A 16,938-nucleotide genomic window follows, 5' to 3' on the forward strand; every position below is an offset into this window, starting at 1 on the left:
TCATGCCAATAAAATATTTTATATTTTCCTTTGTTAATTCTTGATCTGATGGGTTGCTTACAATCCAGCAATTTAAGAATTAGGTTGTTTTTTTTTAATTACCATTTTTGTTGTATTGTGGTCAGAAATATACTAATGATATCTATGTTCTATTCTCTTGGCTTCCCAATGATGCTTTTTTAAACTAAGCCCTGGTGAATGTCTATTTCTGTAACTCTTCTTAGCCAGCAAAGTACTTAAGCAGAGATAGGTTTCTTCTTCATAGTTTCTTTGCTTCTAAAATTATGCCCTAACTTCCTGACTGCTCTGCCAGCTTTGGGTGCTGCATTGCTTTCTGCTCCTGAGCTAATTGCGCACTTAATTAAGAAATGCATCAAACTTAACACGTCTGCTCTTGTAGCTCTGCCTTTCAAGAGTAGATTTCTCTACATTTTTTGCTAGCTGTTTGATAGAATCTTTGGATAGTCTAAATTCTAAATTTGGTTTTTATTTGTTCTGTGGTTTACTCAATGCCGACTCTTCTCCTTTAAGTTTCCAGGTGCTTATGTAGCGCTGAATTTTGACCACTTTTGCCTTTAGTTCATAAGTCTGCTATTTCTTATTCTGCCATTTTCTGTGGTTACAACCAGGGATTGATCAGTGTAATTGGACCACAAAGTCACATTTTTTATCCTACTTTTAGTTACCACTTTTTCAAATTATGCTCTACTCTGCCTTTACTATGCTTTTTGATGCTTTCTAGTATCTTTAGTTGTTTTAATTTTTTTGTAACTCAGTTTTTATAATTGTTATCTGTGTAGGATTCTTACAACCACTTTACTATAGTATTATCACCACCAAAAGTTATCTCCTCAAAAGTAAATTAAATTATTTTTTCTAAATTTTTTACTAAGACCCTAGAAAAAACATAATTAGTTAAGAAATAGGCACATAATGCAAGTCAGACTAATCAAAACCAATGAGATTCCATGTAGGGATTTTTTTGGTCCTGGTGAGGTAAGAGACCCTTTTTCCACACCCCCACAAAAGTGGTAGGAAGGGCCTACCTGTGGAAGCAGAATCAAGAGGAGAGAGAAATTGGGTCTTGGTAAACCTTCCATTCAACTTCTTCATCTCACCTGAGCATTTTCTAGTAGCTTTTGAGCTATTTCAGTCATTCAGTAACTTTTTCACCTACTGGTGTTTTGTATACCTATTTCTATGAATTTATCTGGCCTATTCCAATTCTGTCCTGTTGTCTTTCAGCCTTTCTAATATAGATACAAAAATTTCCTTCCCAACTCTGCTTCTCCATCTGAAGGATCTTTTTAAGGCTGATTTTTTTGTCAGATACTCTTTTGTCTCACATTAAATATACTGAGTCCATGTGATGATTAATTTTATGAGGCACAGGATACCCAAATTAAAAATTATTTTTTAATGTGTCTCTATGGTTGTCCCAATGTAAGATCAGCATTTGAATCTGTGTACTGAATAGAAAAAATTGCCCTCCTGAGATTAGGGGGGGGGCATCATGCAATTCCTTGAAAACTTGGATAAAATAAAAAGAAAGAAGAGGAAGTAATTTGTTTTGCAGCCTGACTGCTTTATCTGGGATATCAGTCGTCTCCATTATTGGAACTTCTACCACCACCTCTACAATTCTCAGAACCATTGGCTTTTCTTAGTTTTCCTCCATAATCTCATGAGCCAATTCCTTATAATAAATTAATTAATCTTAATAGTTGTTATTCTTTGAAAAGTTTTGACTAATACAGGCCTTAGTTACAGATAACTCCACTGAACATAGTGTGTAGGTAATTGTTCATGATGTATCCTTGTACCTTTTAATTTCCTCCAAAACACTCTTCCCATTATGTAATTATATGTTTGATATTGTTTTATTTATCCTTTCTTTTATGTTTAAAGCGCAAGGACCATTATCTGTTTTCTTCTTCTAGATCATGTGTTCATTCAGTGCCTGGTATAAAATATAAAAACATATTATGTGTGTGGTTTTGTTTTTTGTGTTTTTTTTTTTTTTATGGGGATTGAACTCAGGATCTTTTGCTTTACAGGCAGGCATGGCACCACTGAGGTACATCCCTGGCCCTAAAAATAATTATTGAAAGAAAGAAGAAAAGGAAAGATGAATTTGAAGGATTAGGTTTTGAATCTCAGGTGATAGAATAACTTTGATTATTAAGTTTTCTGGCACTTTTGCCATCCTTCATGCCACGATAATGGGGTACATGAATGCCTCAGCTGAGGCTCTCAGGAGCTACAACAATGCCAAAAAAGGGGGCATATGCTTATTATTAGGTTCTTATTAGGCAGTACTCCAAGGTCATCATCTATTTTCTGTGAGGATACTGCATGGTTATGTTGGCAAGTTGGAACCATTAATGATCATACAGCTGGGAAAATTATTGTGGACCTCACAGGGTGGTTAAACAAGTATAGACTGATTAGCCATGAGATGATGTACAACTCGGAGATATGGAAAAAATGGCAGAATAATCTTTTATTTTGTCAATTTAATGTCTTTGTACCAAAAACCTCAGATAACATCATAGACCATGCAGAAGAAAGATGAAAACATATAGACCAAAAAATCCTGAGATTTATTTCAAGCAATGTAATATACATAAAAATATAATCCCTCAATGAATAAAACACATAAATATTGTGTACTGTTTTGGTAATATCAGGTGACTATGCAGATTTTAGTTAGAATTAGCATTATTTACAGGATGCAGAGTAAGAAATCATATAAACCAGTTTATATTACTAAAGAGGCGGTGTATTTTTAAAAATGTAAAATCAAAATTTAGAATTAAGTAGGACTTTTTAAAAAGATAACCAGATCTTAAATTTATAGTAAGTAGAGAATCATCAAGAAATGAGAGTCCTTCTCTTGAGGCTTTTCAGATAAAGCCAGTTTCTTTAATTATTTATTTCACAGTATGAACTATTATAACATTATTTTCCTTTTTAGTTGATTTGTCAGTGCTATAGATATATATGAATCCTAAACAAAGGCTCTTAAATTATCAGCTATCTCACTTTAGAGGAGTTTGCTTAATGAGATGATTGATTACAAGACATTACCAGTCAGCCAAGGGTTCTTTTGCCCAATTTAGAAAGAAGTCATGAATAGACAAAGTATAGCTCTGAGTTTTGAATACCAGTGGCTCTCAGCTCTTAGTGTTAGTAACTCTTCTTGCTGTTTTTCTACCAAGCAGAGCCAACAACTACCAATAGTTCTCTGGAACTCTTTCAGTAGCCATATCAAGCAGTTCTCAGCAGCTCTTCATTGCTCTGTCACTCTGGCTACTAGTGCACTCATTCCTAGCTGCTGGTTGCTGTCAGCACTGGTAACCTTTAGTGTTACCAATTCTTATGCAACCAGCTTATTCTGCTGTACAAAAGATAGAAATCATGAATTGCAAAGTAAATCCATCTGAAAGAGGCTTTACTACTTCTTATGCTGCATCATAATGGCAAGCAGTACAGGGACTGATCTGATAAGAGAGGAAGGTTGATTATGTAGACAAAAGGGCAGGCGTACACATGTGCACACAGTATCTTGCCAACTAAATGAACATTTTCTGCTTAGTCGAGGTAAGAGAATGCTCCTTGGGACTAGAGTGGGTTAATCTGAAGTGGCTGCAAAGCGGCAGTCATCCAGAGAGGCCAAGGGGTGGAATAATCTGGGGTAGACCTAGATCAGAGATGCTACAGACAAAGCAGAAGTCTCTTGAGTAGTCAGAAGCATTTAAGACCATGAATGTCAAAGATGGAGGAATGAAAAAAATTTAAAAAGTACCATTTGGGGAGTATTGGTCCCTTCTCCTCTGTCTCAGAATTATTTTTGAACTATCACCAGAATTATTTTTGGTCTGTAATCCCAGCACTTGAGAAGCATAGCAGGAGAACAGCCACAAGTTTGAGTCCATCCTGGGCTACATAGTAAGTTCAAGGCAGCCTGGATTACATAGCAAGACCCTGTCTCAAAAAAACACACAAAAAATTATTTTACCTAGCTTCTATTAGTAGAAATTTATAGTTTTGATTTGAGGTTTTTAACAGGCAATACATTCAGGTCAGTTAAATACTTTTTAAAAATTAACCAAATGTTATGGATTGTGTCCTCCCCCAAAAGACATATGTTGGAATCCTAGACCCTGATACTTTGTATTTAGAGTATTCAGATTATTCATTAAAATGAAGTCATTGGGTAGGTCCTAATCTAATGTAATTGGTGTCTTCATAAAAAGAGGAAATTGGGACACATAAATATAGATGTAGAGAAACACACAGGAGAGTATAGGAAGAATACCTGAGGTTACCATAAAGTAGGAGAGAAGCATGGAACATATCTTTCCCTAGTACTTTCAGAGGCAGCATGGTCCACCATTGATTTTACACTTTTACCTTCTAGAACTGTGAGACAATAAATTTCTCTTGTTCTAAATCACCCAATCACAGTATGACTTATTATGGCAGCCCTAACCAACTAATGGATCCACTATTCTATTAACAGAACTATTCTTTTAAGAACAAACATTGTCTGAATGATAAAAATTGATGAATTATTTGCTAAACTGAATCAAAAGTTTATTGACTTATGTTCAGTGCTACAGAATGGCAGCTTTTGGTCTCCTACCAGTGCTTTTGAGAACTTTGCTTGTTTTCAAATAAAAATACTATTTGAAGAGATTAATGGTAACTTTACAGTTGGAAAATGCTGGTAGGCACCAGTTTAGCCATGTCATGAAAATTAACATCAACAGTGCTACATGGCAATATTGTGGGTCTCAGGTATCTTGTTTTGAGAAGGCCGCAGTGGGCATCCCTCCCAAAATGTATAAACTTCTTCTCATCATTAGAAAGTACCACACCAATCTAAGTTGAAGGACATTCTACAAAACATTTGACTACAAAATACTATTCTTCAATGTGTCAGTCATAAAGACAGGACTGAGAAACTGTCAATGGTTAGAAAAAATTAAAAGACATATAAAAGTTAAATATAATGTGGGATCTTGGGACAGAAAAATCATTTTGATGAGGAAACTAATCTGAATGTTATAGTTAAGTAAGATTAATTTCTTGACTTTGAATATTTCTCAATAGTCACATTAGACATTAACATAAGAGGAGTTTGGTGGAGTGTATGTAGAAGCTCTATACTATTTTTGTCACTTTTAAGAGTCTAAAATAATCTCAAGATAAATGCATTCCATCCATCTTTTAAGATATGAACGTGAACTGGCTCAAATATGAGAATACAGGAATTCAATGAAGATTATTTGGGGAGAAATGTTTTGTTATCATTAACTACATAATAATTTGTTCCTTTTTTTTCTCTCATTGAATTTATTGGTACATTTTAGGTATACAGTACAGTTACATGCATTATTGGGATCTTGTACCTTTACATGACAGGTCTTGGTTCTCGTTTTTCCCCTTGTCCGTGCCCTCCCTTTACCCTTTAATACTTTGTTCTTTAAGCAGTTAAAATTTATATAATTTCTGCAATTGGAGTTTCAGAACACTTAAATATTAAGAATTTTAATATGTGAGCCAGTCATTTGAGTGTTTCTTTATAGTAATTTTGATTATATTTTGGATGTTACACTCCATTATTATTGATGTTAAAATACATATCATTTTTAATGATTAGCCATACATTGCAGTTTCCATACTAGAAGCTGATTTTGCAATGCTATAAATTATGCTTATAATTTTAAAGAGCTAAACACAAAAGCCTAAAGGCATGTTGCAACAAATTTGCATGGCATTGAAAAATTAAAGGCATTTTTCACATACAAAAAAGCAACAAGTAGAGTTACAGTAAGGAGTCTTCGCAATTATTTTTTAAAGATTCAATGTTTTAATGTACTTGTTCCTCTTCTTTTGTTTTAATGTGAATTCTAGACTTGTCTTTAATGATAGGGGATTTTCCTCACTGGTATTAAGGTTTAAGACATCAATTTAGTATTTCTACCATTTTGTTCTTTTTTTTTTAATTGAGTTTATTGGTACAATCTAGGTATACAATACAGTTACATTCATTGTTGGGATCCTGTACCTTTACATAATAGGTCTTGATTCTCATTTTTTCCCCTTGTCCCTGCCCTCCCTTCACCCCCTCCTCCTGTCCCCATTTACAAACACTTTTCCATTTTTCAGTTTCTCACATTTTTTTCCTCTCCCTTATTACCTTTACCCCACCCTTCCCACTTTCCCTGCACCTTTAGCCCTTTACTTCCTATTTCACATTATTAATGATCTCATTAGGATCCTGTGTACTGTTATAGTTTTTCACACCAGAGAAACTATTTGGTATTTCAGTTAAAGAAATCTCTGTATGAACATTAAAAATAGGGAATCCTAAAATAAAACTAAAAAGGAAAGTAAAAGAGAAAAGGCAATGATGTAAGATTAAAATAATCCTGAATTCTGAAGATGAAAATGGTCCCTTAACGTATTTAAATTGCTTCTTGCTCTTGTCCATTTTGTTCTTATAAAGAGAAAAAAATGTATTAATATTAATAAAAATACTTGTAATTACCATGCATTGATACTGATCCACTGTTTTATATGTATTGCTTTTAATCACACACACATAGATAGTAGATTTGAAAAACTGCTAAAAAGTATTTAGTGTATTATAATGGCATTGTAGATGTATATAAATTTTATTATTCAAAATGTACGTTGTTACTTTTCTGTTAGAATGGTATAGTTTATTTTTAAGGAAATTATGTTTGAATCTGTTAAATAGGAATAACTAGTTCTAAACATACAATGCTTTTATGACATAATTTCTCCATTTGGAAATACTTTCTCTGAGTAAAACTTTAAATAATTTTTAATCAAGACAGATTTTATATGTGAACATTTTCTGACATTAGGTATGTTAGTGTAGGAAAAATTTACTTCTTCAAAAGAAGAGTATTCTAGCTGGGTGCAGTGGTACACACCTGTAATCTCAGCATTAGGGAGGCTGAGGCAAGAGGTTCACCATGAATTTGAGGCCAGCCTGGACTACATAGTGAGTTCAAGGCCAAATTGAACTTTGGTTTCAAGGCCAGTGAGACTTCGTCTCAAAAAGCAAACAAACAAACAAACAAAAAAGGAATATTCTAATATTTACATAACTTAGTTTTATAGTCTTAAAGTTTATAAAGCCTGTTTGACTTTTTTTGTATTTTGTTTCGTGTAAGAATATATCTTCCTATTTTTTACTCATGCAGAAAATATGCTTTGTTTTAAATGTGATTATAGCACTTACTAAGCCATCACCAGTCTATTAATAAAAAATTTCCTTTACTCTAAAGTAGCCTTGATTTGAACGCCCATCTCTGTGGTGTCACTAGGCATCAATGTAAGTCTGTACACAGTTCTACACAGAATTATATCTATGCTCATTCACAAAGAACAAGCTTTATTCATCATAGTTTCAAGTGAAAAAAAATTTGTAGAATCACAGAATTACATCCATGCCTGATATATACAGAATTACATTTCTGCCTGGTGACACCAGAGATGAGCATGTCTCAAACATGATAAGAATAATGAAAATGAATGATATAACCTTATTTACTTGGATTTTGAGATTTGAGAACTGACATTTTAATAACTTTTATCAATTAAATTGACCCGAAGGCCAATTTTGTTAATTATGTACTTTAATACATCAAATGTTTTTGCTCCTAAGAAGGAAATTTTCTATTCAATTGTGTCTAGATGTCACATTTGTTTGTTTGTTTGTTTCTGGAGATTGAACATTGAGCCACACCACACCCTCAGAATTGAGATGTCACTTTTAGAGTTAAAAAAAGAATTTTATTGTTATCAAAGTATGTATTATTGTTTTGTTTGTGGTACCATGGATTAAGCCAAGGGCTTTCCTACTGAATTTCATCCCCAGCCCTCTATTCATGTATGTGTTTTGAGATAGTGTATCACTTAGTCACTAAGTTGCCCAATGTGGGCTCAAATTTACATCCTAGATTACTGGGATTACAGGCATGTGACACTGTGCTCAGCTGTTGCTTTTTACTTGCTGCTGGAAGAGTGGTATCTTTATTTAGATATTGTTTATATTTTCTGTCCATGAGAGTCTAAAGTTTAGCTCATTGGTTTCTTCATAATAATGAAATAAATGTTTTCTCTATGTATCTAAAGAATGCTATTTATTATCCAGTTGTAGAAATATTTTTATCAGTTTCAATTATTCTGAATTTTTATAATATTTTATATAGTTTTAATAGTTTGAATTTTTTCCACAGATTTCTGTGTATTAAATCATGGATTTATTCAAATAATTTGCTAAATACAATTTATGAATCATTTTATGATGGGAGGGAAGAAAGAGTAATTTTTTGTAAAACATAAATGGTAAATGACTCTAAATTCTTCAAAGCTAGTGTGTTCAGTTCACCTTGCTTTTGTGGACCATCGATAGAGAAGGAAATACTGTATAATTGATTATAAAATGTTTATAAATACATAAAACATTTGATAATGCCCATATGAACCAGAAGTTGAATTCATTGTCCAAAATGAGAGATTTTATTTGTAACAACAAATGAAAAGAAACAGTAGTTTTTTACAAGGTTATTTTTTAGAGAAACTTCCTGGGTTTCTGAGAATTAGCTAAGAAAAAAAATCAATCTTTTTTTTTTTTTGATTGAGTTTATTGGTACATTCCAGATATACAGTACAGTTACATTCATTAGCGGGATCTTGTACCTTTACATGACATTTTTTCCCCTTGTCCCTGCCCTCCCTTCACCCACTCCTCCTTCTCCATTGTTGGTGGGAGTGCAGACTGGTGCAACAACTATGGAAATCAATATGGAGATACCTCAAAGAGCTGGGATTAGAGGTTCCATTTGACCCAGCCATCCCTCTGCTGGGTATCTTTCCAAAAGAATTAAAAGAATCATACTACAGTGGTATATGCACACCTATGTTTATAGTGGCACAGTTTGTAATAGCTAAAACTTGGAGACAGCCCAGTGTATAGAGATGTGGTTTTTCTATAAAATGGAATACTACTCAGCCATAAAGAATAAGAAATTAGAGTCATTTATAGGAAAATGGATACATTTTGAGAAAAAAAATCAATCTTTCTGGTGGCCTTTCACTACTCTTACAGAGTGATGCCTGGGTAATTGTTTTCTCAGAAGAATGCCTTATTTTATAATTCTGCCTCAGTGCTAATGTAGATGTGGTTTTTCTATAAAATGGAATACTACTCAGCCATAAAGAATAAGAAATTAGAGTCATTTATAGGAAAATGGATACATTTTGAGAAAAAAAATCAATCTTTCTGGTGGCCTTTCACTACTCTTACAGAGTGATGCCTGGGTAATTGTTTTCTCAGAAGAATGCCTTATTTTATAATTCTGCCTCAGTGCTAATGTAGTCCAGAATCTGAAAAGACAGTACTAGTTCAACAGTTTACTTTAAAAAAAGTTCACCCAATTTTCTGTTTGGACTTTAAAGAACAAAAATAAACTTTGACTTAGAGAAGACATTTGAGTTTATGCACTTTCCTTGTTTCATCTCACAGTTTCTAGGTGGAGGCTTCCTTGTAAAGACACTATGAGGATTTTCTTAGTGACATCTAGATATTACTTTACATATTGAGAGTACTAGCCTATCTGAACCCTTTCCTTAGAGGCTGACATATGATGTACTTGCTGAAACTTATTTAAATCTTAATTAATCAGTCATTTAAATCTTCCAGGTGGGGCATAGCTCAGTGGTAGAGCAGTTCACATGTTTACGGCCTTGGGTTTGATCCCGAGCACTACAAAAGAAAAAAAATGTTATCTAAATTTTCCTATTTCAGCCAAGAATATAGCATTATTTCAGTAAAAAAAAATATCATTCTGTGAGGGTATATTCTGAACTTTTTAATGACTATTGATTTCGAGAGAGCAAAAAAGCAAAAGAAGAGATTTGATTAATAACATAAATTCTTGCAGTAACTTGGATTATGAGCTTTGATACTCTGTTTTCATAGTAGGAAGCTGGAGAATTATAATTATTTTCTAGAAATAAAGGGAAGGATTTTTCTCCCAAATCCTTACAAAGTTTAAAAAATTAAAGTTGCGGTTTTGATCATATAACACTCCAAGCTTGGCAGGGTGGCGGCACATGCCCATAAGGCTGAGGCAGGAGGATCGCTGCGAGTTCGAGAACAGCCTGGACTACATAGTGAATTCCAGGTCAGTCTCAACTACGTAGTGAGACTCCGTCTCAAAACAACAACAACAACAACAACAACAACAACAACAAAAAACACTCCAGCCTGCTATTATGACACTTAATCACATTCATTCAAGTTGAATATTGTATTACTATCAGAAAGATTAAAAATGATTTTTGTATTGGTAACTACCTATGATTCTATTTAGAAATACCTTACTGAATTTATTTTTTATGTTTATTAATTGCTTATGTTGTCTTGAGCATTGCTTTATTCAGCTAGATTATACGGCCCTTTTGGTATCCAGAAATTCTTCTCACCCAAAAGGTGTTAAATGGAGATGAGAGCTTCACTTCTGGTGCAAAGAAACTGGGATCTCATTGCCTAAAGTGTTTGATAATTTGAATGATGACTGGTAACAGATTTTTGTTCTAATCTCATTGACCTTCAACCTTAAATTAGTGGAATTTTTATATTTTCTTAATAAGAAGAAAAAACATTTGGTATTATATTAATACACATGTCTGAACAAAATTGGCCTTACTTGCTGAGATCACACACTTTTAATTAATAAAAATTATTTGCTTAAAATATCAATTCTCAAATCTCAAAATTTAGGAAATAAGGTTATACCTTTTATTTTCATTCTAGAGTATTTTGATGGTTCTAGAAACTTGTCAAACATGCACTCTGTAGGGCTTGAAGAGTAGAAATGCAGAAAAAATGTAAAACAAAACTTGATACTCAGGAAATTATTATAAATTTTAAGTATGAACATTGAAATCAGAGAAATCTCATCTGTTATAGCACAACTTTAAGTGTGTTTTTTTCCCTCCCAGGACATATATTCAGAGCAGCTGGGGATCAACCGTTTAACCTGTCCACAGTGTCGAGTGCCTTCCCAATGGTCAGCCACCCAGTCTTTGGTCTACATTCAGCCAGCTCAGGGCATTCAGAATTTGGTGGTTTGGGGACACTTGGTACACCCACAGCCTTAGCCGCACATCCCCAACTAGCATCTTTTCCAGGTAAACATCTGTTACAAACAGTGTTTAAGGAAAGGAGGAATGCTTGAAATGTTCAAGCAGTAATTTGTTTATTAAACTGAGCAAAAAAGGATAGTATAATGCCTGGTATATTTAACTCATATGCAAAAATTGGCTCAGTCTTATTGATCACATGCAAAAAAAAGCACACTGTATATTAGCACAGCAGTTACTTAGGTTTTCAGGTGTTTGACTAGATGAATAAGCATTTGCCACGTAAATGAATAATTAAGACAAAAATTTCTGATATATTTTAAGTATATCACAAAAAGAGTACATATCTTAAATGCAGAGTTTGAGTTTTTCTGTTTTATATGTATTTTAGTTATAGTGTAAAATTAAAATCCAGTTCTTATAAAATGAATATTTTATTTTGGGTTTTTTTCTTCATTTTGTAGGAGCAATGTACTTGACTGTTAAATTTCTATATTTTTCCATATTTGGTCAAAACAACTAGAGCGTTGTACTGCTTATGTGGCAAAGGGACCAGTGTTAGGTGAAATTCAACAGATCATGAGGCAGCAGTTTTTTAATAGTGGTTAAAGCTTAACTTAGAAAAACATGCTTTAATTTCCTTTGTTATAGTCTCTTGAATGTCTAAATTTAAATGTATTTTAATATTTTACTTTAATACATTTTGGTAATAGATATGTATTTTAATGTATCTAAAATAGTTTAAAACATTAGAACATAATTCCAAAGACTAATAGACTCGAATTTCAATTTTTTGCTGGTTTGTAATTGCATGGCCTTGAATATCTTATCTGTCCTCTCAACCCCAGTTTTCTCACCTATAAAATGAGAATAATAATGATAATACCTTATAGGATTTTCATAAAGATTAAACAACATAATCATTTTCAGTGCTGTATACAGTGTTTGTTATACATAATTTTCTATAATTGGTAAATGTCATTATTTTCTATCGCCCACTTTAATGTTTCATAAATTGTCAAGTGCTTCTTTCAAAAGAAACAACTATTTTGTTTAAGTTACGTGTAGAAAAAATAAATGGTTAAATGTATATTTCACATACTACAGTATTTCTTGAGTTATATTTTTAACATATTTGTCTGGAAAAGGGAAAATATGAATAGACAGATGATATCTTAAACTAAGATTTAACATTTCCTTTAAAAATATTCATAGGAACTTACTGCATTGTTAGCATGGTTGCTTAGAAAGATAGCCACTGAACATAATTTTCATGAAATAGAAGACTGCTGAATAAAAATAAAAACAAATTCTATATATATTTATATCTTAAATATTTTTGTTTTAGCATGACTTATTATAATATCTTGAGCATTTGTAACCACGATATAATTACTGTATTATTAAAATAAAATACCTTCTACACTGTAATGGTTTAGCGAGTGTAGTCACTCATCTGAATTTTCATAATGTTGATACACTATATGAAAATTTTAATAGCCTATATCAACTATTCAGTCATTTATTTATCATATATTGTATACAAGGCCAGTTACTGAGGAATGCACCAATATATTTTATGTTGCTTATAGTTTCCAGGGAATAGATAAACAGACAATTACAAAACAGAGTCTTCAGTGATAAGAATATGCATGTATTGTATAAGCATACATCTTTGCCACATTGGCAGATTATGCCTTACAGAGAATTTATTTTAAATTGTAGATTTGGTATGTCTTACATATCAGTTCTGTAGAAGGTAATCAAATTGCTAAATCTTCCAAAATCCCTCCATAAATAAATGAAAGGAAGATACAAGGAGTACATGCTAGGAGTTTTAAAGGGCGAATAATTTAAAAAAAAAATTTTTTTTTGTGGTACCGGGGATCGAACTCAGGTCCTTGCGCTTGCGAGGCAGGCCACCGAACCGCTGAGCTACATCCCCGGCCCCTAAAATTTATTGGTTGGTCACAGTGGCACATGCTTGTAATCCCAGCACGCTGGGAGTTGAGGCAAGAGTTTTGTGATTTGGAGGCCAGTTTAGGATACATAGTTAGACCCGGTCTCAAAAAATATCAATGAATCAATAAATAGTTCTAAAGTATTTTTCTGATTTAAATCAACAAATATAATTATTTCATGGATATTAGAATTATAAAATTATTTTCATTTTGTTAAAATAGTATTTTATGATAATTTCTTTTAAAATATTATTTTAATCATTATATCTAATTTTATAAAACTGAATATTTGTGAAGTATTTGGCTCTTTCACTTTCATACTTCTGCTGAATGTTTTAGATTCAAATTGAGATTTATTATATTCTTTGGAATATTATCCTTCAGTTGAAAATTATTAATATTGCTATTATGATGTTACCTATTTTGAATACTCTTAGAAATTTGTCATGGGCTAATTTAGGTAGTCTTTTTGTATTTTTCATTTTATCAACAAACTAATTTGTGAGTTACTAAATTTTTGTTTTTATTTTCATAAATTTGGAAGATAAGTAAACTTGTCAGAAGATTATATTATTTCTTACAAAATAATATCAGACATTTGTAAAATTTATATGAGAAACTACCATTTTCATCTTTTTATTTAATTGATCTACTTGCTTGCGTTTTCCTTAGTGGTCACCTCATTTATAACACATATTTTCCCTAATCCATACTACAGACTTATTTACCATTGATATTCTTAAGAACACTGTCATAGTTTTTTAGTTTATTTCTAAAATACTTGAATCATTCTATTTGATTATCTTACCAAGTTGTTTGATGCAAAATTTATACACTCATCTTTAAAACTTTAGTCACACTGTATTAAGTGATACAAATATCTTTGGGAAATCACAATCCCTTTTTACCAAATTGTAGAACCTAGTTTTCAAACCCATAAATACCAGTGGGAATCTACTGTGCTGATACAAACCCAAAATATACACTGGTCTTCCTATCTAATTGCACTTCTTTCATCTAAAGTGGGTAAATGATTAATGTTTTTGTATAGCTATTCTTGTTCAGTTCCCATCATTCAGTCATGGTTAAATATAAGAATATCATTTCACTAGCAATACCTTCTGGCAATCCAGGATTATATGTACAATTTCTGCTTGTAGTACTTTTTAGACCTCCAAGAATGGCAGCTATCATAAATATTTCAGTTTTTTAAAAACCAGATTTCACTATGAGATAATAAAAGTGCTCATAACTTTACATTGTATTTTAATTGAAAGATATTCCTAGAACATTTTTATAATAGTGTGATATAATACACTGACAGTTTTTCCCATGCTGTATACTTAAAATCTAATTTTCTTGCGGCTGTTATGATTAAATAAAAATATAGTGTAGATCAGCCTGAAAGATACTGTAATAACTGATTTTGTAATCTAGTGGATTAGTGAATTTGAGATCATTTCTGAGATTTCATATGGGGCAATACAAGACTCTCCTTTGGATGCTTTTTAAATCTCTTCTTATTCCTGACCCTTGTAAAATGTATAAAATGTAGCTTTCTATCATAAAAGTTTTAACTAAGAGTTACTGTTTGGATGTCAAAATTACATTCCATAACTTTCTACAATGTAGTTATTTTATGTTGATTAAGCAGCCATTGATACCTGTAATTCATGAGCAGGAGCATAAACAAAATGCAAGGAGAGAAGCTTTATAAATTTTATATTTTATTGCAAATGGATTTTGAAATCTTTGTGAACTTCTAAGACAAAAAGGTTTTGATTTTGTTATATTTATATTTTTGTCTGACTATAGAATATTTTCTTCCATAAATACATTTGAGATATAGTGGACCATAGTCTGATAGTAATAGGCCACCTGATTTATCAGAGCCAGATTTTTTTTACATATAATTTGAGAAAATTCTTAGCATAGTTTGTAGATATAAGCTTAAATTCTAATTTAAGATAGATTAATATAGACTTAAATATTTCTTTTCTAATTTAAAGAAAGTATATTAGGCCAGAGATTTAGCTTGTTGGCACCATGCCTGCCTGGCAAGTCCAAGGTCTTGAGGTTGAGCCCCAGTACTATAAATAAATAAACATTTAAACAGTATATTAAAAGTCATCAGAGTCAAATAATTCTTTTATATTCCAATTTTCCATTTTAGTTTTAAAACTGTGAAGTATCTTTGTTTTTTTTAGCTTGAATCTAGGAAGCTACCAAGTGAAGATCTTTGAATACTGGCCTAATGAGAAGAGTGATAAGTGTACAAGTTCTAATTAAGTGTTTACAGTAAAAAAGATAATCCCAAGTATGTGAACTAAGCAGTTCTATTCCAACTAGAAACTTGAAATGTTTTTTTCAGGAATAAAATACAGAAATCGGGTGTTGCAATAGCTAAAATGTTGCTTGAAATGTCATTATCCTGTCGGTTTGTTTGGTTTTGAGGTGCAGAATGGTGGCGAACAACAGATGTTCATACCCGTACAGGAGCACCCTTCTTTCCACCATTACTGGGAATTCCACCACTGTTTGCTCCTCCAGCCCAGAATCATGATTCATCTTCATTCCCTTCAAGGACTTCAGGAAAAAGTAATCGAACTGTTCCTGAAAAAGGTATCCATGTTAGTTTAAGTGAAATATTATAAGTCTTTTATTATAAGACCTATTTTCAATACAGTACAGGTTTAGTCACATTTTTATAATATTGTGTTAGAGACTCTTTTAATTCTTATGATAATTCTTGGAGATTAAAAGTATCCTTATTTTGCAGCCAAGTTTCAATAGTTGTTCAAGGAAATAATGATTACATTTAATGTGGTTTAATCAGGACTTGAAACCAATTCCACTGCTTTTTCTTCTATATCTCATTATTTCCACAGTTAACCCAGTATGTTACTTCTTTGGCAACCAAACATTAACTTCATTGAAACTGATATTACTAGTACTCTGTTTTTCCTTTAATTGATCATTAATATTTCAGCAATTGATAATTATTGGAATGTCATTTAAAAATTAAAATAGCACTTCAAATAGCTTATTGTTCTTTTTAACTTGAGTAAATGTTTTAGGGTGTATCTGAAATGAAAAAATATTAGCGTTTAATTATCTTTCTAAATATGTTTTTAATTGAAGTATAATTCATATAATATTAGCCATTTTAAAGTGAAAAAATCCATGTTGTGCAGCTGCCACATCTCTGCTTTGCTCCAAAATATTTCATCACTCCAAATAGAAATCTCATACATACTAAACAGCTGTTCTCTGTCTTCTTTTCCCCTAAACCCTGGGAACCACATGCTTATACTCTGTCTCTGAGGATGTATTTATTGCGAATATTTCATTTATATTGAATTATATGAGAAGATCTGGCTTCTTTCCCTGAAAATACTTTGAGTTTTATTCATATTGTGTGTATATTAGTACTTTATTCCTTTTCTGACTATAACATTACATTATATTTTTTATTTTTGTTTTCAAGGTGTAAATGGGTCAGTTAATGGAAACAGCACATCATCTGTAATTGGTGTCAACACATCACTACTCTCCACTACTGCTTCAGATTCCATGGGACAGACTAAAAGTACAAGTTCAGGTGGAGGAAATCGAAAATGTAATCAAGAACAAAGCAAAAGCCAGTCTTTGGATTCTAGAGCTGACAAAATCAAAGATAAGGTAAGTTATTCTTCAAAGGATATATACATACATAGTCTTAAACATATAAATGCTGCTGTATGTGTGTGTACATACACACACGCCGCATATATATATATATATA

General features: G+C 32.1%; 1 protein-coding gene across 16 annotated transcripts in view; it reads left to right on the forward strand.

The window, feature by feature from the left end:
- Baz2b (bromodomain adjacent to zinc finger domain 2B) overlaps window positions 1-16,938 on the forward strand; it is a 354,073-nt gene that overhangs the window by 231,263 nt on the left and 105,872 nt on the right. For 11 of the 16 annotated variants that reach the window (XM_010606796.3, XM_010606795.3, XM_033756373.1 and 8 more), the window contains 3 exons: window positions 11,053-11,241; window positions 15,609-15,776; window positions 16,642-16,835. In XM_010606796.3, coding sequence (XP_010605098.1) covers window positions 11,053-11,241; window positions 15,609-15,776; window positions 16,642-16,835 — 551 coding nt within the window. The remainder of the gene's footprint in view (window positions 1-11,052; window positions 11,242-15,608; window positions 15,777-16,641; window positions 16,836-16,938) is intronic. The other 5 variants (XM_033756377.1, XM_033756374.1, XM_033756378.1 and 2 more) reach the window with 3 other exon arrangements.

This window comes from Fukomys damarensis, unplaced genomic scaffold (genome assembly GCF_012274545.1).
Source record: "Fukomys damarensis isolate Sample0158 unplaced genomic scaffold, DMR_v1.0_HiC HiC_scaffold_26, whole genome shotgun sequence".
Lineage (NCBI taxonomy): Eukaryota > Metazoa > Chordata > Mammalia > Rodentia > Bathyergidae > Fukomys > Fukomys damarensis.